At 49.9% G+C, this 23,557-nt stretch overlaps 1 protein-coding gene across 5 annotated transcripts in view; it reads right to left on the bottom strand.

The window, feature by feature from the left end:
- SLC39A14 (solute carrier family 39 member 14) overlaps nucleotides 1-23,557 on the bottom strand; it is a 56,034-nt gene that overhangs the window by 16,354 nt on the left and 16,123 nt on the right. For 4 of the 5 annotated variants that reach the window (XM_004046750.5, XM_004046751.5, XM_055348909.2 and 1 more), the window contains exon 2: nucleotides 1,356-1,634. In XM_004046750.5, coding sequence (XP_004046798.1) covers nucleotides 1,356-1,619 — 264 coding nt within the window. In that variant the 5' untranslated portion in view covers nucleotides 1,620-1,634. Of the gene's footprint in view, nucleotides 1-1,355; nucleotides 1,635-15,277; nucleotides 15,396-23,557 lie in introns of all 5 variants that reach the window. The other variant, XM_019032553.4, reaches the window with a different exon arrangement.

The raw sequence follows: 23,557 nt of genomic DNA, 5'->3' as shown, positions 1-23,557 counted from the left end.
TGGGATTAGAGGCACCCACCACCACACCGAGCTAATTTTTGTATTTTTAGTAGAGATGGGGTTTCACTGTGTTGGCCAGGCTGGTCTCGAACTCCTGATCTCAAGTGATCTGCCTGCCTAGGCCTCCCAAAGTTCTGGGATTATAGGCATGAGCCACAGTGCCCAGCACCCCCGTCCATTTTATCCCCACACTGCACTCATCTTTCAAGGGGCAGCTGGAGGACACCCCACGCTCGAGCCTTCCCTGATGACTGCAGCACACTCATCTCCCCCTCTCATTTCTGCATCCTACAATTACTGTCCAACCCACAAAATGCAATGCTTCATTTCAGTGCCTGCTGACTTTGTCCTCTGTTGGTTGAACTCCCCATCGTGACAGTCAACTCCCTAAATATGACTCATTTTTCTCTATTTCTCACAACACCAGCACAGGGAACAAAGTCGATATATAAAGATTTTGCTGGCTGACTTATATTTGGCTGCCACAAATAGCCCCAGAGTCTGATTAGCAGAGATGATATGGAAGAAAGAACACAGAATCCAAAGACCTGGCATTCCAGCCCTGGTCTCTGCAGGGACTCACTGCGGGACCCTCGGTGTCCTCTCCTATAAAATGCAGATAATCTCACCTGCACATTGAGGGACTGTGGGCTCACCCGGGATAGTGTGTAATGGGCTCTGTCAATGGTAAACTCTAAGAGAAATACCGTCCTGGGAGCCGTGTTTTCTCAGCATTTCTGAGTGACTCAAGTGCGGCCCTGAGGAAGACTCTGGGGGGGCTGAGAACCCCACTTCCAGGCTGCCTTTTATTTTGTTTTGTTTTGAGACAGATTCTCGCTCTGTTGCCCAGGCTGGAGTGCAATGGCTCGATCTTGGCTCACTGCAACCTCCACCTCCTGGGTTCAAGCGATTGTCTTGCCTCAGCCTCCCAAGTAGCTGGGATCACAGGCACCCGCCACCATGCCTGGCTAATTCTTGTATTTCTAGTAGAGTTGGGGTTTCACCATGTTGGCCAGGCTGGTCTCGAACCCCTGACCTCAGATAATCCACCCACCTTGGCCTCCCAAAGTGCTGGGATTACAGGCGTGAGCCACTGTGCCCGGCCCCAGGCTGCCTTTTGTTAAGGGCTTCAGAACACCTATGCAGGGGGTCAGAAGGTGCTGCAGAAGACTCAGAATTTGCTGATTCAGACAATGAGGGAGAAAGAATCAGCTTGTCCACTCTATCATCGAGACTTATCTGCCTCATCCTACCTCTGCCAAGCTGTCAGGCTGCCCTGGGCCCAACTAGACAGGGAACCCTGAGAGGCCAGAGACGGGGCTGAGCAGAGCTGCTGGCTCACAGGGGAGCCTTACCGTGGAGAGGTTCCTGTGTCCCTGCACGTGCTGGGTGACATTACCCCGGCCCACTCCCACATCCAGGTGGTTGAGCAGGGCCTTCAGCTGCTGCAGAGTGAGGCTGTCACCCTCGCCATACCGATGTATTAGATCCTGCAGGAAGGAGGCAGCGCTGATAGCTGGTGCACCCGGGGATGAAGCGTGAGCCTCAGGGGTGGTTCTCCATAAGCCAAGCAGGGTCAGCAGGAGGCAGCTCTGGAAGGCCGGGTGCAGCAGCTTCATGGTGACTGAATAAACCTGTGAGAGAAAAAGGCAGGTGAAGCTGAGGCCTCTCCCTGTGTGCCAGCAACTGCGCCAGGCCCGTCCGCCACACATTGAACATGTTGAGACTATCCCTCAGTCTCTGCCTCTCTGCTCCTTCTTGAATTAGCCTTTGAGAAAAACCCTTCTTTTGAAAGCACAGAATAAAAACGAATAAAAAGGACAAATTCAACAGTTTTGATTAGATTAAAAAATGAAAAAAAAAAAACAGCAATGCGGTTATGATTTTTTTTTTTTTGAGACGGGAGATTCACTCGTTGCCCAGGCTGGAGTGCAGTGGCACAATCTCAGCTCACTGCAACCTCCGACTCCTGGGTTCAAGTGATTCTCCTGCCTCAGGCCTCCCAAGTAGCTGGTATTACAGGGGCCTGCCACCACACCCAACTAATTTTTTTCTATATTTAGTAGAGATCGGGTTTCATCATGTTGGCCAGGCTGGTCTCGAACTCGTGACCTCAGGTGATCCACCCACCTCGGCCCCCCAAAGTGCTGGAATTACAGGCGTGAGCCACTGCACCCGGCCAGTTATGATTTTTTAGAAGTCGTTTTAGAGGTACTGAAATAACCATGGATTTGACATCTTATATCTGGGGGCTGCTTCAAAATAATAAAGGAGGGGGTATGAGCACAGGGGTGTGGATGAGATATGATCAGGCATGAGCTGATATTCACTGGAACTAAGGGACAGGTAGATAGGAATTCATCAGACTCTGTCTAGTTTTTGTTTGTTTGTTTGTTTGTTTGTTTGTTTTTGAGACAGTCTTTCTGTCTCCCAGGCTAAAGTGCCGTGGCACGATCTCGGCTCACTGCAACCTCCACCTCCCAGGTTCACGCAATTCTCCTGCCTCAGCCTCCTGAGGAGCTTGGATTACAGGCACTTGCCATCACGCCTGGCTAATTTTTGTATTTTTAGTAGAGATGGGGTTTCACCATGTTGGCCTGCTCGTCTCAAACTCCTGGGCTCAAGTGATCCACCCACCTCGGCCTCCCAAACTGCTGGGATTATAGGTGTGAGCCACTGTGCCCGGCCCTGTCTACTTATATATGTTTGAAATGCTCTGAAATAAAGCTATTAAAAAATAAACATCGGCCGGGCACTGTGGCTCATGCCTGTAATCCCAGCACTTTGGGAGGCTGAGGTGGGTGGATCACAAGGTCAGGAGTTCGAGACCAGCTGAGCCAACATGGTGAAATCCCATCTCTACTAAAAATACAAAAAATTAGCCAGGCATGGTGGTGCACATCTGTAATCCCAGCTACTCAGGAGGCTGAGGCAGGAGAATCGCTTGAACCTGGGAGGCGGAGGTTGCAGTGAGCCAAGATCACGCCATTGCACTCCAGTCCGGGCGACACAGCGAGACTCTGTCTCAAAATAAATAAATAAATAGGCCGGGCGCAGTGGCTCATGCCTGTAATCCCAGCACTTTGGGAGGCCAAGGCAGGCGGGTCACGAGGTCAGGAGATCGAGACCATCCTGGCTAACACAGTGAAACCCCATCTCTACTAAAAATAGAAAAAATTAGCCGGGCGTGGTGGTGGGCGCCTGTAGTCCCAGCTACTTGGGAGGCTAAGGCAGGAGAATGGCGTGAACCCTGCAGGCAGAGCCTGCAGTGAGCCAAGATTGTGCCACTGCACTCCAGCCTGGGCGGCAGAGCAAGACTCTGTCTCAATAAACAAACAAACAAACAAACAAACAAACACCATAACTAAAAGAGAAAAATTACAGACTGGCAAAAATATATACCATTTGATATGACATAGGTTTATTTCTATACTGTACAAATTAGTAAACAAACATAAAAAACAGCCTCTCTATAGTATTGAGAATATAAATTTAAAACTTCGCTGGTTCCATTTTGCTACTTATTAAAATAGCAACATAGTTTTTTTTTTTTTTGAGATGGAGTCTCACTCTGTTGCCCAGGCTGGAGTGCAGTAGTGCCATCTCGGCTCACTGCTACCTCCACCTCCTGAGTTCAAGCAATTCTCTTGCCTCAGCCTCCCAAGTAGCTGGGATTACAGGTGCTGGCCACCACACCCGGCTAATTTTGTATTTTTAGTAGAGACAGGGTTTTACCATGTTGGTCAGGCTGTTCTCGAACTGCTGACCTCAGATGATCCTCCTGCCTCGGGCTCCCCAAGTGCTGGGATTATAGGCGTATGCCACCGTGCCCGGCCAGATTTTTTTTAAGATAAAACATATCATGTTAGTGAGGCTAAGCAATAGAATAAGATACCACTGACTGCATAAATAATGGGACTCTTTTTTTTTTTTTTTGAGACGGAGTCTTGCTCTGTCACCCAGGCTGGAGTGCAGTGGCCAGATCTTGGCTCACTGCAAGCTCCGCCTCCTGGGTTCACACCATTCTCCCACCTCAGCCTCCCAAGTAGCTGGGACTACAGGCACCCGCCACCACATCCGGCTAATTTTGTTTTTGTATTTTTAGTAGAGACGGGGTTTCACTGTGTTAGCCAGGATGGTCTCAATCTCCTGACCTCGTGACCCACGTGCCTCCGCCTCCCAAAGTGCTGGGATTACAGGTGTGAGCCACTGCGCCCGGCCTATAATGGGACTCTTGAAAAGTTATGTGATAAGGAAAATATATAAATCCCTCAATTAACAATTAATAATTAATTAATTTGCTTTAATAGAAGTAATCCAAAAGTAAAAAGGCTATATGCAGAAAGATGTGTTATGGGTCAAGTAAATCATATCAGTTTCATGGAATATTATGCAGCTATAAATGAGTCATGGCATAATGGCAAGTTAAAAAGCAGGGCAATTATGTGGCAGAGTTTAGAACTGAGAAAGAACACAGACAAATGAGGCCGGGCACAGTGGCTCACGCCTGTAATCCCAGCACTTCAGCAGACCAAGGCCAGCAGATCACTTGAGCTCAGGAGTTCGAGACCAGCCTGGCCAACACGGTGAAACCCCGTCTGTAGTAAAAATACAAAAATTAGCCAGGCACACACAATCCCAGCTACTCGGGAGGATGAGGCAGGAGAGTCACTTGAACCCAGGAGGCGGAGCTTGCGGTGAGCCGAGATAGTGCCACTGCACTCCAGCCTGGGGGACAGAGCAAGATTCCATCTCAAAAAAAAAAAGAAAAGAAAGAGAAGAGAAAGAGAAAGACAGAAAGAAAGAACACAGATAAATGAAAGCTTAAAGTAAGATTGATGACGATTTTTCTTTTGTTAACCACCTCCCTTAGTATGGTTATAATTTAATTAGTGATCTAAACAAATTATCAAGAGGGGAAAATGAGTCTCCTTTCTCCAGACCAAGAAGCAGCCAATCACTGCAGCCATTTCTTACCCAGGCACCCAGGGCTCGGGCACTAATCTCAGTAAATCACATGCCCTGAGGCTTTGCTCACAACAGAGGAACAGCGGCAGAGTGGCTGAGAGCAGGCCTGCCTGAATCCTGGCTCTGCCACTTACCAGCAATGTGATCTTGGATGAATTATTTAACTGGAGTCAACATTCTAGAATCACTCAAAGCAGCGACGCAGCTTATCATGGCCTTCAGTGTCAGACAAACCTACCTTGAATTTCTGCACAGCTGCTTGTAAGTAACTACAGACAAGCAACCCAGTCTCCCTCTACCCTCAGTTTTCTCATCTATAAAATTGGTATCCACCTCATTAGATTACTTTGAGGATCTAACAGCATAAGCTATGGCAAGGCCCTTGCCAAGTACCTGAACCATATAGAAAGCACTCAATAAAATTTAGCTATAATAATTATAAGACTTATAAATCAGCAGGGTTCCCAACTCTGACTCTCTCAGTCCAAACATCAGGCTGCTAATGAAACTGTCAGGCATATCCTGTGGCCAACTAAAGTATCTTAACTCCAGGCCCTGGGGCACACACGTCACTTAAGTCCCCTACTGTGATACACCCAGGGACATTACATGCTTTAGGATCCACATATGGGGCACGCACAGAATCTGGGGACATAAAATATCACTCTTCAGTGGAATATATACTTTTTGAGTCCACATGGATGGATTCGGCATCAGCCACAATGACGGTTTGTAAAAGTGCTACTTTGAGATTCACAACTCTCAAATCTCCACCAAGAGACAAATGTTAAATTTTGGCGAGCAGGGTGGATCTTAGGCAAAAATGACTAAAAACCTGTTGTACAAAGAAAGCGGTTATCCATCAGAGCAGACTGTGAACTGTCGATGGCAGGAGTTGTACTGTCAAAACAAGGGGGAGGTCTGCCTGTATTTAGAAAAGAAAAGGCAAAGAGATGATGGACAGCAGCTAGCATTTACCGAGTGCAGACCCTGCTAAGCACGTGGCATTCCCCAGTTCCTTTAACAGAAGCTGGGAAACTTACTCCACGTAACAGACAAGGACACTGGGGTTCAGCGATTAGGAAACATGACCCACAGAAGCAAGCAGCAAAGCCAGAAGCTGAATTGCTTTGTAAATCAAAGCCTGGTCTGAATGACGTTAAATTCAGTGCTTTCTTAACCACCATGCCCTCTGCACAAAGACATAAAACTACATGTCCTGGAACCCACGGAGATCCACAAAGTCCTGCGTGTCTCTGTGCAGATCTTTCCCGATGTCTAACAGCCCCAACAAGCATCCAAATCTTGGCTTACAACGCTCTGCAGTGCTATGAGGGGACGGCCCCAGGTAGCCTTTAGAGGACACACTGTCACAGTGCTCGTGCTCTGGGGCTACTTCAACAAGATAAACCAACAGATGTTCCTACCTCAGCTGCATTTCTCAAACTTAACCGCTGTAACTTCAAACCACTGAGCAAACAAACCCCAAAAGACTTCAGGTGTGGGAAACTCAGGGTGATTTTAGCAGCTTTGCCTGGCTGGCATTCACCTAGAGGTGAGCATTTACGAAGCATTTACTTTTCCCAGACCCAGTGGCCCCTCGGCCCCTCAGGTGGCTGCTATGACAGCCTGGAGTGCTAGGGAAGAGCCACCTTCAGGTTGTACCATCAGAAGAATGAGCCCACAGGACCACCTTCACTTCTCCCAGGTGACCTTTTCTCCCCTGCGGCACAGCTGCTCTTTCCTCCAGGACATGTGCTGCACTGGGCATTGACGCCCACAAGACAGCATCCAGGCTCAGGTCTAGACCTGTCTCAATGGGGTGTGCAGATTCAGCGAGCACAGCCCTCCTGCCTGGCCAGCGCTTGAGACATGCACTCACCCACAAGGGTTGGGGAGGATCTAGGAGCTGCGAGTGACACTTAAGTCCAAGTGACCCCGGCCTTTTGGCAGGCATGAAAGGGGAGTTTTCTGCTCCAGTGGAGTCTTGTCTTCTTTTTAACTACAAGTTATTCTTAGCGGGGAAAAGGTTTGTAAAAGGTATTAGAGAGGAAAGAAAGAAGAGGGAAACACACACAGCTGTTGACGCCGCTGGAACGGGGAGGCCGGGCAGGGGTCTGCGCGCATGGCCCCACCTGCAGGAGGAAGCCCCACGCCAGGTTCCGTTCCATGTGTGGCCCCTGGAGAGCCACTCCAGTCCCCCCAGGGTGTCGGGCCAGCTGCCCTCAAGTAAGGATGGACACCTTTCAGGGGCAGAAAGACAAGTGGGAAGGAGACAAAACGAAGTGTGCTGTGGCTTGGGAGCACCCCCAGGCCAGCTCTTCCTGCTGGAGAGGGGCTGGAGTCTCTCTGCCCGAGGGTGCACTTGCCTCAGGGTCAAATAAGTAAAATTATTTTAGTGCCCTCCTTCTGTGTCTAAGGCGCCAGACCCAACCCCTGGGGAGGCGGGAGGGAGACATAGGAAAAAGCAAGACACCTGTTCTGGAACCCTCTATGGAAGCTCAGAAGTTGCCTTACCATCCGGAGGCCCATAACTGGAATTCCACCTACCGTCACCCTTCACTTGGTCCAGAAGCAGCTCTGCCTAGAAGCGGCACTTCTGTCCTGCACAGACACTCCTGTGATGTTTAGCATGCTGCATTTTTTTCTAAGCCCACCTCCCCTCTCAGAGAGGAGCAAACATTCACTTCTGTGACGCTGGGTCTAGAGGCTGGGCATAGATATGAGAACAGGCAACAGAAACCAACAAGGCCTCGGAGCAGCCGGGCATCCACTTGTCCCCTCCCTTTCCTGACAACCCCCCACCGCACCCCCACTCTGCTGGCCAGGGAACCCACCACTCCCACTCTCAGATTCTGGGTGCAGAAACAAAACATGAAAACTAAGCTCAAATGCTCCAGAGACAAACTTGCCCAACTCAGACGATTTCCAACGCCAAGAAGCTGTGTGTCTGCCCCCGACCCCTCGTGCCCACTGTGCCCCGCCAAGCACAGGCTGTGTGGGTGCACAGGACATCGCCAGGGTGGGGCTCTTACGTGGGGTCAGAGTCAGCTGCAGGCTCTGGGGTGGCGGTCGGTTTGAAGGCAGTCTAAACCGGGGTTTTATTAAGCATTTTACTTAAAATTATGAGAAGCCTGATGGTCTACACAAAGAAATACCGCAGGGTTGCAGGGGTGGGTGAGGGAGTGGAGGAGGCGGCCAAGTAGAAGCCAGGCTGATAGAAATTATGTTCCCCAGAGCTCTTGGTTCCACCACGGACTGGCCTCAGTGAATCATCCTAAGACGTCCCCCCAGCTGTCTTCTCAAAGGATGTAAAATGAGCCGTCTGGTTCTCACATATTCCTCAGGGACAGAGAAAGGGGTCTCCAAGGGACCCATGATCCTGGCACATCACCCAGGCTTATGACCGTCCACAAGACAGTAACTACAAAGGCAGCTCCCACCACTCCCTTGGGGTTCTCTCCCAGGAAAACAGCTCATTTCTGCATCAGCCCTTCAAGCAGACTGCGCTTTCTCCACTCTTCCTTCCCTGCCCCACTCTAGGGGTGTGACCGCTGAGCCTGATAGGAATGTATCTCCAGCTAGCAGATAACCATGGCTCAAGGTTAGCTCTCTGTGAGTCACACAATAGCAAAAGGCCCTGGGTGAGCCAAGAGCCATCTGGAGCCCAGGCGTAGGGAAAAACCCTGACAAGTTGCAGACAAAGGACAAAGCCAGGCCTCAGGGTGGAAGGAGGAGGTCTTTCTTTTTTTTTTGGGACGGAGTCTCGCTCTTTCGCCCAGGCCGGAGTGCAGCGGCGCTATCTCGGCTCACTGCAAGCTCCGCCTCCCGGGTTCACGCCATTCTCCTGCCTCAGCCTCCCGAGTAGCTGGGACTACAGGCGCCCACCACCACGCCCAGCTAATTTTTTGCATTTTTAGTAGAGACGGGGTTTCACCGTGTTAGCCAGGATGGTCTCGATCTCCTGACCTCGTGATCCTCCCGCCTTGGCCTCCCAGAGTGCTGGGATTACAGGCGTGAGCCACCGCGCCCGGCCAGGAGGAGGTCTTAAGGAATAAAAAAAATCAAGGGCTACTTCTCTTGAGGACTGCGGGTGCTAGTGGCCTGGGAAGCGCTGCCTGGCAATGGAAGGGCCAGGGACGTGAATCTGAAGCCCAATTTTTGGTAGGACTATAAGCAACATATTATTACAATGAACCCCTATCCGTAGTTTGAAAAGAAGAGAATAAACTTGCAGAGTTTAATGAGTATTATAAAAACAAGCATATTGAAACACTAAAGACTTAAGATGAAAAAATGAAATACAAGTGTAATTTTCCTACACCTGATAATTAACAAAATGAGTAAAACTTTTAAAAGAAAAAAAAAAATTAACCAATGCAACCAAACAAGAAAACAGATCTAATCAGAGATATATTAACTTCAAAACCAGAGGCAAGGAAAAAGGAAGGAGGCACCACGCATGGCTCATGTTCTATTCCTGGCCCAACCCTGACAAACCAAATGAATGACAAGGGCAGAAGCAGAATTCTCACTCACATCCCCAAATGTGGCAAGAGGAAGTCTTTTTCCTCTTCAGTTGAGTAGTAGGAGGAAAAGCTACTGGGGAAGAGCAAAAAAAAAAAAAAAAAAAAAACGGTGCACCTGGACCAAAAACAATGGGCCGACTCCCTTGGAAGGAAATAAGGGCTCCCGGGCCACATTCTGAATTGAGGACATGATCCAATTCCAAATTCCAGTTAGTAGTCCTTTCTCTCTCTCTCTCTCTCTATTTATTTATTTATTTTTTAAGACGGAGTCTTGCTCTGTTGCCCAGGCTGGAGTGCAGTGGCGTGATCTCGGCTCACCGTAACCTCCACCTCCCGGGTTCAAGCGATTCTCCTGCCTCGGCCTCCTGAGTAGCTGGAATTACATGCATGCACCACCACACTCAGCTAATTTTTGTATTTTTAGTAGAGACAGGGTTTCACCATGTTGGCTAAGCTGGTCTCAAACTCCTGACCTCAGGTGACACACCTGTCTCGGTCTCCCAAAGTGCTGGGATTACAGGCAGAAACCACCGTGCCTGGCCAAGTGTGCCTTCTCTTCTAACACAAGAGGAATACAACTCCCAAGGAAGTGAGCTGAGCCACACTGCAGCGACTACATCCCTGAATAGAGGACAGACCCACCTCACCACACAGTTAGCATTCCTTCAGGCTACAGAAAACAGGTCATAAATACCCAGCCCTTAGCACTCCTGGAGCTGAGAGGTGGGGACAAACCTGGAGAGGAAAGTTCCTTTCTTATTTTAGAGCCAACAGAACATGTGAGCAGAATTGCACTCACATGAGGAAGAGGAAAAGAAACGGCAGGCAAAGCAAGCCACAGACAGGTAAACCACAACTCCAGAGAAAGCTGTTCCTCACCACTGCTCCACACCAAGGAATAACCTCATTAAAACATCAGTTCCACGAGACGAGAGCTCAAAGATGAGATTATAACCAACATGAGACCAAAAGAGGATGCAGGCTTACTAAAAAAGAGGAATAAAACCTCACTGAAGAACCAATACATTATGACAAATACAGAACAAAATTCTGCCGGTCATTTAACCCATTTATGCCTGAGGTTGCAATTTTTTGAATTTTTGCAATCAGACTTTGGCGATGACCTTGAGCAGGATATAAATTAACTCCTATATGCTTGGTGTTCAAAAAATGGAACACTAGGCATAAATGGCTCAAGGAAAGTTTGAGATAATCACAGTGAATGCAGATGGACAAGAAAACTTAAACCAAAACCAGTGAGAAGACAAAGAGACTAACAAAAGGATAACTCGTATTCCCCGAGAGGGGAACCCAAGAATGAAATGGAAGATGTGTTCTAAGATAAAACACAAGATTTTCCTGGCTGGGCGCAGTGGCTCACTTGAGGTCAGGAGTTCAAGACCAACCTGGTCAATATGGCGAAACCCCAACTCTACTAAAAATATAAAAATTAGTCTGGTGTGGTGGCGCACACCTGTAGTCTCAGCTACTCAGGAGGCTGGGGCAGAGGAATTGCTTGAACCCGGGAGGTGATGGTTGCAGTGAGCCAATATTGCACCACTGCAGTCCAGGCTGGCGACAGAGTGAGACTCTGTCTCCAAAAAAAAAAAAAAAAAGAAAAGAAAATTGAGAAACATACTAAAACTTCTTTTAAACGGGAAAAAATTCAAACTGCCTTCTTCTTTCCCGAATAGCACCATTCAGTATCAGAAAAGAATGCAAGAATGTCAGAAAGTCTCCACAATTCAGAGCAAAAGAAACTATGAGCCGAGAATATGATCCCCAGCCAACACATCACACAATTTGGTAAAGACAACAGGCAGAAATTCTTGGGCATGAAAGAAGTCAGAAAATATAGTCACCTTCCTAGGGGGGAAATATGACTTAACAATGAAATGCATGTAATTAATACAGAAATGGAAATACGGAGAGCTCAGGAATGCAGAAAGCATGGTAAGAGGACTGACGGTGAGCATTAAAACCCTTCCTACAAGAAATAATAAAAAATCGGCCGGGCGCGGTGGCTCACGCCTGCAATCCCAGCACTTCGGGCGGCCGAGGCGGGCAGATCACAAGGTCAGGAGATCGAGACCATCCTGGCTAACACAATGAAACCCCGTCTCTACTAAAAACACAAAAAATTAGCTGGGCGTGGTGGTGGGCGCCTGTAGTACCAGCTACTTGGGAGGTTGAGGCAGGAGAATGGCATGAACTCGGGAGGTGGAGCTTGTAGTGAGCCGAGATCACTGCACTCCAGCCTGGGTGACAGAGCGAGATTCCAACTCAAAAAAAAAAAAAAAGACATAATAAAAAATCATTACAGGGCTGGGCATGGTGGCTCATGCCTACAATCCCAGCACTTTGGGAGGCTGAGGCAGGTGGATCATGAGGTCAAGAGATAGAGACAATCCTGGCCAACATGGTGAAACCCCGCTTCTACTAAAAATACAAAAATTAGCTGGGTGCGGTGGCGCATGCCTGTAGTCCCAGCTGCTTGGGAGGCTGAGGCAGGAGAATCACTTGAACCCCGGAGGCGGAGGTTGCAGTGAGCCAAGATCACGCCACTATACTTCAGCCTGGCAACAGAGCGAGACTCTGTCTAAAAAAAAAAAAAAAACACCCCTTCAGATAAGAAATAATAAAAAATCATTACAGGGCTGGGGGCGGTGGCCCATGTCTGTAATCCCAGCACTCTGGGAGGCCAAGGCAGGTAGATTGCTTGAGCTCAGGAGTTCAAGACCAGCCTAGGCAACATGGTGAAACCCTGTCTCTATAAAAAATGCAAAAGTTAGTCAGGTGTGGTGATGCATGCCTGTAGTCCCTGCTACTGAGGAGGCCTGAGGTGGGAGGACTGCTTGAGCCCAGGAGTTTGAGGCTGCAGTGAGCTATGACTGTGCCACCGCACTCCAGCCTGGGTGACAGAGAAAGACCTTGTCTCAAAAAATCATCAAAATAACATAAATCAATTAAAAAAAACACATTTGGCTACAGAAACTGCCAAATGTTTTACAAATGCTTGATTAATACACTCTGGATATTCATGGTCAAACTAACAATGATACAGTCATCTGTGTAAGTCCCAGTTTACGAAATCAGAAACCCAATCATCTGCCAGCTTGGTCATCAAGTGATTACTGCCCTACAGGCTTCTCTGGGGGTAGAAAGAGCTTTGAGAAAAACCATCCAGCCCATGGCCCACCCCACTCACCCAAAGAACACCGTGTGAGAAGCCACTCTCCCCTCAGACAAGCTGACCTAGGCCGACACGTTCACTCAGGCAAACAGCAAATCTCACAGTTGGAAAACCAACCCTCGCTTGGCCCTGCCCAGGGGCTTAATCAGCCCATTCTCCCCCTGCCTCCTCTTGCCCTCCCACCTACTGCTCTCCTCCACACCCTAAAAGGATGCATTATCTTCTTCCAGCTCCTGCTCCCAGGACCTTTGCCTCAAGCCTTGGCACAGTCAAAGCCCACCCAGGGTGGGAAATTTCCAGACAGTGCAGGAGGGCGGCCAGCAGAGCCCACTCACTCTCCTTGTGAAACCTCGCGCTGCTGGGAGGGGCAGGATGGGAAAACTAAGAAAAATAATAATAAAAACTCTGGTGACCCAGAAGCAGGGAACAAAATTAGAACCTTGAGCCTGCTGTTCACCAACTAATATTTACTGAGCCCCCATTGTGTGTGCCAGCGCCTGTGGGAGGAAGTTATGAGGCAGAGACGGGTGGTCAGGGCCCCAGGCAGCCGGCACAGACAAACAGGGAATGGCTTATTTAGCCCCACGCTGAGCATGGAGTGAGTGTAATGACAGCCAGGCCCAGGCGCTGGAGCCAGGAGGAGGGAGGGAGGGAGGGAGCACATTTGCCAGGCTTGCTCCAGCCCAGCTGGAGCTGGAGCAAAGGGGACTTCCCAAAGCAACTGAGTCAGGTGGGCAGGGACCCGGGAAGGGCCCACAGTGGCCAGCCGGTGTTTTCCCCACCCGAGGCCAGGGCCAGAGTCACCTCACTTCTCATCATTCATCCATCAACACTTCCCAGACAGTTGCAAAATTCTCCCTGTCGTCCAAGTTCACTCCCATTTGTCAGACCATGAGGCCGGGCATGTGGCTTAGGAAACGTGGTACTCACATCCATCACTTACGTCACCCCCATGAAGCAGAACTTCCCGGCTTGTTATTCGGGATCAGATAAATAAATAGAAAGCATGATCTAGTGGCCAAATCACTGGACAACACGACGTGCCACACGCCCCGGGTTCAACTTTGGGGCCTGCCAGGAACTTCCCAAGCGTGTCCGGCACAATTAAACTGTGAAAGCACCGAGCTCGCAGAGGCACTCTGATCAAGACAGAGCTTAAAGGCTGCACAGCACAGCACTGAGCCCGGCACCTTCCTAGTTCCCTGTCTTCTGGGTTCTCAGGACAACGGCTTTACTTAGTCCTGAATTCTGGTTCTGTTCAATTACCTCCCTGTCCAGGAAGCCGTCTTGGATCACTTTTCCAGCACTTTTCTCTGGCTATTATGGACTCCTCATTACCTTGTTTCCCAGGGAGCCTCCCCAGCTAGATTTGTATTCCTTGAAGATAACTTTCTGAAATGCATCCTTCCCTCCTACTTCTTCTATGTCCTCCTCTCCTCCCTGCCTGCAACACAGTGCCTGGGACAGTGCTGGGCACATAATGGGCTAGAAGCAGAGAAGTTTTGCCTTCCTTCTAACCGAAGTCTGCCTGCATCGCCCCTGCAACCTGATAAAGAACAGGGAGCCCTGGCCGGGAGCGGTGGCTCATGCCCGTAATCCCAGCACTTTGGGAGGCCGAGGCAGGCGGATAACGAGGTCAGGAGTTCAAGACCACCCTGGCCAAAGTGGTGAAACCCCGTCTCTACTAAAAATACAAAAATTAGCAGGGCATGGTGGCGGGTACCTGTAATCCCAGCTACTCGGGAGGCTGAGGCAGAGAATTGCTTGAACCCGGGAGGCAGAAGTTGCAGTGAGCCGAGATCGCGCCACTGCACTCCACCCTGGGCAACAGAGCAAAGACTCCATCTCAAAAGAAAAAAAAAAAGAACAAGGAGCTCAGAACCACTTTCCAAGGACATTCTATCCTCCTCGGCCCACAGACCAACTTTAACCCAGATCATCTGAAGTCAGGTGTCAGGACCACCTATTATGCACTTCTCTAGAGTAAACAACTCCCTGACCTTGAATTTCATTTACATTAATTGAACTAAAAGCTAGCTTATTACCTACTGGCTTTAAAAACTCACTCCAAGAGTTTATCCATTCAACAAATACTCACTGCTTACCAATTATGTGCCAGAAGTCATGCTAGGTATTGGGGATGCAAAGGACCTAGCACCTGCCCTCAACAAAGTAGGGAAAGCAAACAATTCAACAAGGAACCTAACCTGAATGATGATGACAAGGGGGATGTATAGATCAGGGTGCAGTTAGGCTATTTCGGCAGACAGGGGTTTTGTACAGGATATTAAATGGCCTAGAGGCTCCTTCGAAGAGCTGAATTAACAAGACTCTAGGCTAAGTCCTAGGAGCTACCTATTTGCAAAGATCACATTGCAGAGCTGGGATGCCATGGAGCTGCTGCCTGTGCTCCCATCAGATAGCTATGGCACAAGAAGCCGCCTGCTCCAGAACCACACTGTCCTTGCCATGTGCCACACCAGGGAAATGCATGTCCCAGGATCCACCCTCCGGAAGGTTTCCAGGCTCTCCCCGCAGGACTGTTACGCACTTAAGACTGGTTCAAGGGCTGGATGTGGTTGCTCACCCCTGTAATCCCAGCAGTATGAGAGGCTGAGGTGGGAGGATTGCTTGAACCCAGGAGTTTGAGGCTGCAACAAGCTATGATTGCACCACAGCACTCCAGCCTGCACAAGAGCGAGACCCTGTTAAAAAAAAAAAAAGTTAAAAATTTTAAAAAGCCTTTCAGCTGGAACCACCATCTTCTAGCAATTTGCCCAAATGACGAACACAAAGGGGAAGAGGAGAGGGGCCTTCTAGAAAACATGGAGTTGTAGGCCAGGCACGGGGGCTCATGCCTGTAATCCCAGCACTCTGGGAGGCCGAGGTGGGCAGATCACTTGAGGCTAGGAGCTCGAGACCAGTCAACATGAAAAACCCCATCTCTACCAAAAGTAGCCGGGCATGGTGGTGCATGTCTGTAGTCCCAGCTATTCGGGAGGCTGAGGCAGGAGATTCACTTGAATCCAGGAGGAGGAGGTTGCAGTGGGCCAAGATTGCGCCACTGCACTCCAGCCTGGGTGACAGAGCAAGACTCTGTCTCAAAAAAAAAAAAAAAAAAAAGTATGCTCTAGTGTCAAAAAGAAAGGAAACATGGAGTTGTTCCTTTGACCACATACAAGGGAATCTATAAGGTGATACTGTAGACATTAGACCTCAAGGGAATGGGTACTGTTCAAAAAAGGAATAACCCACCAATGTTACCATGGCAAAACCAGAGGCGTCTGCAGTGTTCCCCACCATGCTGTCGGCATAGCTGTAAACAAACAAGGGCAAGATTCTGGCCAAGAGAATTAATGTGCGTATTGAGCACAGTGAGCGCTCTAAGAGCCAAGACTGCTTCCTGGAACGCGTGCAGGAAAATGACCAGAAAAAGAAGGAAGCCCAAGAGAAAGATACCTAGGTTCAACTGAAGGGCCAGCCTGCCCCACCCAGAGGAAGGCACTGTGAGGACCAAGGGTAGGGGCCTGAGCTGCTGGAACCTGTTCCCTGTGAATTCATGGCATAACAGGTATAAAAACCAAAAGACCTCTAGACTGTAAAAAGAAAGCAAAATAGTAAAATAAATACTAATAAATGCTAACTCCAACTCTCTGGCAGCAATACCCTGAGCAAAATGTGCCTCCAACGGCCTCTCACAAGAAGCCTGTGCACGCCCTACCTCTCAAAATGACTGATAGCCCCCCTAAGCCTCTCACCTCACCACCCCGGGGAGGGGAGGTGGGCCCTTGGCAGACCTTTAGCCTTTGTGTTCTGCTCACGTCAATCTGCTGGCCCATGACAAGCACCTGTGCAGCAGTAGCGAGGCATGCTTGGATGGGCAGCAAGTGGACCCCAGAAGCCAAGCCCCAGTGGCAACCCCACTGCTGGGCCTGCAGCCAAGACCACCTGCCCCCAGCCTACCCCACCTCCTCCGGGTCCTCCTGTACCACTACCTCCCCCTGCGCGATCTCCTAGCCCTCAAGCCCGCTCACGCCCGACTCCTCCTCAAAGACCCCGCCCATGCCAGTCTGCAGCTGAGATGCGGAGTCTTGTGTGGTAATTTCTCCAGGAAAGGGGTTCTCAAAGTGCGGTTGCTGGAACAGCAGCATCACTGACACCTGGGAACTTGCTGGAAGTGCAAACTCTTAGCACTTCCCCCCATAACCCACTAAATCAGACACTGGGGTTGGACCAGCAACTTGGGTTTGACTAAGTGCTCAGGTGATCATGATGCACACTGAAGTCGGAGGGCTACCAGTCTCACAGGCAGAGCCAGCGCTTCTTCATTCCATCTCCAGATCTCTTAACCAAAACAGGTAAGAAGCGCCGCTGCTCAGCGCCGGCCCCTTCCAGCCCAGCCCCTGCGTCGTCCCTGCTCAAGAGGGCACGACCAGGGCGCCAGCAAGAAAGGCAGGGGCTGCATCTTGGACTTTTGATTTCTCAGTAACTATAAATACTTATCAACAGATTAATAAAAAAGCCCCATTCTCATGAGAAAGAGGGTTACTGAAAGAAAGAAAGAAAGGAAAAGCCCATATTTCCAAATTGGGTTAGAAAGGTAGACAAGTGAATCATAATTCCTCCATTTTCCCTCGGGCTGTCCAAACCTCCCACACAGCACATTCTTCTGGCTCAAGGTCACTGGCAGCCACCATCCCATTACTGAAGTTAAGGCCTTCCCACATCCTCTGCTTTCTCCCTGTGGGGCTCACCACGAACCCAGAGCATCTCCCTGAGATTCCAGGCTCCTGAACAGAAAGAAACACTCCAGCCCCTGCTGTTCCCTCCTGGCCACCCAGCCCCTCCCCTCCAGAACCTCCTGCCCCCACTTCATCACCGCCCCTCCCCACCCAAAGCACAACCTCCCAACACTCCGTCCCTCCAGCAATGTGCTATGGCCCTTCTGCCTGGGAGTCAGGGGTCTCTCCAACTGGCGTCCTACCCACTGTCACCCTCACCTGCCACTGCTCTCTTGCCCTGGGCTGCATCTGAAATGTTCTACCCCTCCATCCCTACACGTTTCTATCTCCACACTCCTCCCCGCCACAGGACTAGGAAGTCCCATTCATGTCAGTGGTTTGCACGCACCCCATGCACTCTCTCCACGAGGTGTGAAGGGCCTGGATGAAGAAAACAGGGTGTACTGCAGGACACAGCACCACCTCAGATCCACCCCAATCCTCCAGCACCAGTCCCATCCCCATCCAGGAAACATTCTCACCTCCTGCTTAGTTTCAATGTCATACGGTCCTAGAAGGACAGGGCTTATATTTTAGGTTTTTTTGGTTGTTTCCTAACAGTCCTGTGGGGTTGGTAGGATCTTAACAAGCACCTGCTGCTTAAATGTGTACATGCACACACTCACCGTGCAAACGCATATATAAACAGACAGACACATCCTCACCCCTGCCCCCAAACATGAACAGGCATGCGCCACCACACCCGGCTAAATTTTTTATTTTTAGTAGAGACGGGGTTTCTCCATGTTGGACAAGCTGATCTCAAACTCCCAACCTCAGGTGATCTGCCCACCTTGGCCTCCCAAAGTGCTGGGATTACAGGCGTGAGCCAATGCTCCCGGCTACAGGTGTCTTCTTAAAGCTCCCTGTCAGAGACACAAAGGAAGCAGGAGGAACCTGGCCCAGGGCTCTGAAGAGAGGCTGCCTAGGGCACACACACAAATGGGTTTCAGGACAGAGGCTTCTGGCTCATATCACACCCAGCTCTCACTCAGGGCCAGACGATCCAACACCCGCTCACACAAGGCCCCCTATCCTCAGGTTTAAAAACGTCAAGGCAGGGGGTATGGTGGCACTTTCCAGATAATATGGCACAAAAGAAGTGACTTCCCTGACAACATAACCACTTATGTATTTCCACTTGCCCTTTCACTCCTCCACGTCCTGCAAACTGCCTGCCTGCCTATTAACAAGGGATCAAAATTCTAACCAGACTTAAAGGCTTACCCTTTCCAGCTAACACCAACCCCAGGGAGCAATCGATTGCCACAAAGCGTTTCTGCTTTTACCTTGCAACTCGGACAGGCTCCTTTCTGGGTGACTTTCAACCCCGAGGACGTCTTATGGCAGCACTATTCACAGTAACAAAAAACCAGGGCGGACCCAAAAGCCCATCAGCAAGAGAGTGGACGAGTGAACTGCATCACGACTTTAACACCAACTGGACACTCCAAGGTTTTAATAACTACTGCCTTTTTTTTTTTTTTTTTTTTAAGACAGGGTCTCGCTCTGTTACCTAAGCTGGAGTGCACTGACATGATCACAGCTCACTGCAGCCTTGACCTCCCGGACCCAAGCGATCCTCCCACCTCAGCCTCACGGGCAGCTAGGACCAGACGTTCACACCACCATGCCTGGCTACTTTTTTTATTGTTTTGTAGAGACAGGGTCTCACCCTATTTCCCAGCCTGGTCTTGAATTCCTTGGCTCAGAGATCCTCCCGCCCCAGCCTCCCAAAGTGCTGGGATTACAAGAATGAGCCACCAGCATTGGCCAACAATAGCCTTTTAAATGCTGCTCATTCTTCAAGGCCCCTCCAGGAAAATTTGGAAGGACTCTCTGAATCTGAAGACACTGCACTGTAAACTCCCTGAGGACAAGAGATCATCCAAGTCTTCCTTGCAAAGTGGATGGAGTACAAGGAATTTGAATGGAGGAAATGTTGAAATAAAATAAAATCTCTTACCTGGGCTTCCAGCTTCCTCTCAGCACCTAGCTCTGTTCTGTCAGAGTCCCCCACTCCCCTCTTTTAAGTTTAACATACGCACATATCAAGTGCCCAGATCTTAAGTTCACAGCTTAATGAAAGAGTCATCTGGGGTGGGCACGGTGGCTTACGCCTGTAATCCTAGCACTTCGGGAGGCCGAGGCAGGTGGATCACCTGAGGTCAGAAGTTCGAGACCAGCCTGGCTAACATGGCGAAACCCCATCTCTACTAAAAATACAAAAATTAGCCAGGCGTGGTAGCACATGCCTGTAATCGCAGCTACTCGGGAGGCTGAGGCAGGAGAATCCCTCGAACCCGGGAGGCGGAGGTTGCAGTGAGCCGAGATCGTGCCATTGCACTCCAGCCTGGGCAACAGAGCAAAAGTCCATTTCAAAAAAAAAAAAAAAAGTCATCCTTCTAAAGTACAAATTCGTCAGGCGCGGTGGCTCACGCCTGTAATCCCAGCACTTTGGGAGGCTGAGGCAAGCGGATCACCTGAGGTCAGGAGTTCGGGACCAGCCTGGCCAACATATAGTGAAACCCCGTCTCTACCAAAGAAATACAAAAAATTAGCCAGGCGTGGTGGTGCACACCTGTAGTTCCAACTACTTGGGAAGCTGAGGCAGGAGAATCACATTAATCCAGGAGGCAGAGGTTGCAGTCAGCCAAGATTGAGCCACTGCACTCCAGCCTAGGCGAGAGTGAGACTCTGTCTTTCAAAAAAATAAAATAAAATAAAGTACAAATTGATCACATCACTTTCCTTGCTTCAATCCCTCCAATGTCTTCCCAGTATATGAAGAATAAAATCTTTTTCATTCTAATTTCTTTTTTAACTTTTTTCAAGACGGGGGTCTTGCTATGTTGCCCAGGCTGCTCCTGAACTCCTGGCCTCAAACAATCCCCCCACCTCATCCTCCCAAAGTGCTAGGATTATGGGTGTGAGCCACCACACCCAGCCACATGGAATAAAATCCAATCTCCTCTTCCTGGTCTATAAACCACTGTGTCAACTGGCCTTTGCCCATCCTGCTGACCATATAACTGGCTCATCTCACTCACTGGGCTCCAGCCACCCAGGCCCTTCTTCCCATCCCTTTAACACACCAAGCTCATTCTGACCTCAGAGCCTTTGCACCTGCTGTTCCCTCTGCCTAGAAGGCTCTTCCCCTAGATCTTCCTAACAGGTCTCAGTTCAAGCGTCGCCTCTTCAATGTGGACAAAAAAGCCCACTCCCAGGCACTGAGAACCCTAATGCCCTATTAGTCTTTTTTCATTATGCATCTCCTCCTAACTAGACTGTCAGCTCCAGGAGGGCAGAGACTGGAGGGCCGGGTAGTACCTGGTGTCCATCCCCAAACAACACCCACTGAAAGCATGTTACGTTCCCACTGCCCATTCATGAGGCGCCACACATTTCACTTTCACTGTTCTTTGGTGTTTATGCTCGGGTGAACTACAAGCAACCTTGGGGAAAGGGCAGGGACACCCCTCTCCTGCAGTTGTTTCAACAGAACTGAAGACCCTGGAGAGCCAGAGAAGCCAGCCTGGAATACAGATGTAAAACATTAAGGTGGAGTTTTTTTGTTTGTTTGTTTTTGTTTTTGTTTTTTTGTGTTTTTTTTGAGACAAGAGTCTCACTCTGTTGCCCAGGCTAGAGTGCAGTGGCGCGATCTGAGCTCACTGCAACCTCTGCCTCCCGGGTTCAAGCAATTCTCCTGTCTCAGCCTCCTGAATAGCTGGGACTACAGGCGCCTGCTACCATGCCAGGCTAATTTTTGTATTTTTAGTAGAGACGGGGTTTCACCTTGTTGGTGACGCTGGTCTGAAACTCCTGACCTCAGGTGATCCACCTGCCTTGGCCTCCCAAAGTGCTGGGATTACAGGCATGAGCCACCGTGCCCGGCCAAGTTTTTTTTTTTTTTTAAGACAGTCTCACTCTGTTGCCCAGGCTAGAGTGCAGTGGTACAATCTCGGCTCACTGCAACCTCCGCCTCCCAGGTTCAAGCGATCCTTCCACCTTAGCCTGGCGAGTAGCTGGATTACAGACACTCACCACCATGCCTGGCTAATTTTTGTATTTTTTGTAGAGACAGGGTTTAGCCATGTTGGCCAGGCTGGTCTCGAACTCCTGACCTCAAGTGATCTGTCCACCTTGGCCTCTCAAAGTGCTGGGATTACAGGTGTCAGCCACTGCGCCCGCCAGAGTTTTTTTTTTTTTTTTTTTTTTTTAAACATAAAGTGAGGTGGGGTGGGGGACACAAAGGCAGGCAGTGGGAGAGAGGCCCGGGCGGGCAGGCAGCCTCCCTTTCCACATCCCTGAGAAGGTCAACCAGCTGATAATCCCACCAAAAATAACATTCCCACTCTTCCCTGTGGCAGAGGAAGAAAAAGGAAAGTCCACAAGTACAGGCTGTTTCTAGAATTTCTCAGTGGCTCATGGAAATTTTGAGTTTCCCTGCCATCACACACATCCTGAAATGCTGGGGGAGGGGGCCCAGTGCTGCCAAGAGGGAGTGATGCCAGAGTCACCATGGCCACAGCTGGGAGCTGGCCAGCAGAGCCACTGCACACACCAGTTTACCCACGGCCAAGGCTTCTGCCGTGGGAGGCACCACAGAGCGTCTGCTGGGTGTTAGGGGGCGGCCGAGGAGCTGGGAACAGGAACTGAGACATGGAATTTCTGTTCTGAGAGCTGGCACTTGGTCAGCAGCCTGGGCCTGGGGGAGTGGGTGACTTTGTACTTTTTGCATCTTTCTGGGAAGGGAGATGGGAACAGCGTGGCTTGCTGCCCAGGGACCTGGTATCCTGAGAATTACCCAGCCCATCAGATGGAAAACAGTCAGCCCTGGAGAAACGGTCAGCATTGGAATTGGAATACAGATACGCCAATCGGAGTCACATGGGCCTGGGATGACAGGGCACAGGACGCGCCCTCAGTGAGCAGGAGAGAAGGGCGGAGGCAGGGAAGAATTCCAGGGCTCAAAGCCTTGTCCTCTCTGTTTCCTGGTAGGGAAAGCAGGGCCAGCCTCCCTGCAGGCCAGCACGGCTCCACCTGGCCCCAAGCCTCAAGTACGCTGTGCTCTAAGAAAACAAGCGCCCAGTCCCTGGGGCCTGGCCGGGGCCCTCTGCTTCCAGGAAAGGACAGAGAGTGCAGACTGTTCAATCTTACAGGGCTCTTTCAAATAATAAGATACACACCCCATACCCCACCTCACTTGCTCCCATACAAATACAACTTTTAGGGCTTCCAGTAAAATAAGTGAAACAATATAGCTGGTCCAGGTCTGTCCCTCCAGGACAGCAGCCCAGTAATCCCTGTGGGGGTGGATGAGGTGCTTCTGGTGAGCTGGCTGCCTCCTCCTCTCCTGGATCCTTGTTCCCCAGCAGGGAACAAAGAAAAGGATCAGAAGGGATCTTCCAAGAATGAAAGGAATCCTGAGATGCAGGGACCAAATTGGCTGGGAGGCAGTCCCTGCCCTCAGCGGTAACAGTCAACAAATATTTATTAGGAACTTACTATATGATTTGCTGAGGCTCTCCTCCTGAGCAGAGGCAGTGGTCCTTTCTGGCTCATACCATACCACACCCAGCTTTCCACCAAAGCCAGCAGAAGACCTGCATGGACAAGGATCCCTATCCTCAGGCTAAAAGAAAAACACCGCCACCGGCCGCGGTGACTCACGCCTGTAATCCCAACACTTTGGGAGGCCGATGCGGGTGGATGGCTTGAGCCCAGGAGTTTGAGACTAGCCTGGCCAACATAGTGAAACCCCGTCTCTACCAAAAAAAAAAAAAAAAAAATTAGTGGGGCATGGTAGCATGCCTCTGTGGTTCCAACTATTAAGGAGGCTGAGGCAGGAGGATTGCTTGAGCCTGGGAGGCGGAGGCTATGGTGAGGTGAGATTACGACACTGCACTCCAACATGGGTGGCAGAGTAAGACTCTGTCTCAAAAAGGAACAAAACAAAACCCTCAAGGTTGTAAGTTTTTTTTTTTTGTTTTTTTTTTAAATAGAGTCAGGGTCTCACTTCTGTGGCACAGGCTGTAGTGCAGTGCCCGGATCATAGCTCCCTACAGCCTTCAACTCCTGGGCTC

Source organism: Gorilla gorilla, chromosome 7 (genome assembly GCF_029281585.2).
Source record: "Gorilla gorilla gorilla isolate KB3781 chromosome 7, NHGRI_mGorGor1-v2.1_pri, whole genome shotgun sequence".
NCBI lineage: Eukaryota > Metazoa > Chordata > Mammalia > Primates > Hominidae > Gorilla > Gorilla gorilla.
The sequence above is the reverse complement of the archived record's forward strand: the minus strand, read 5'-3'. Positions and strand labels throughout refer to the sequence as shown.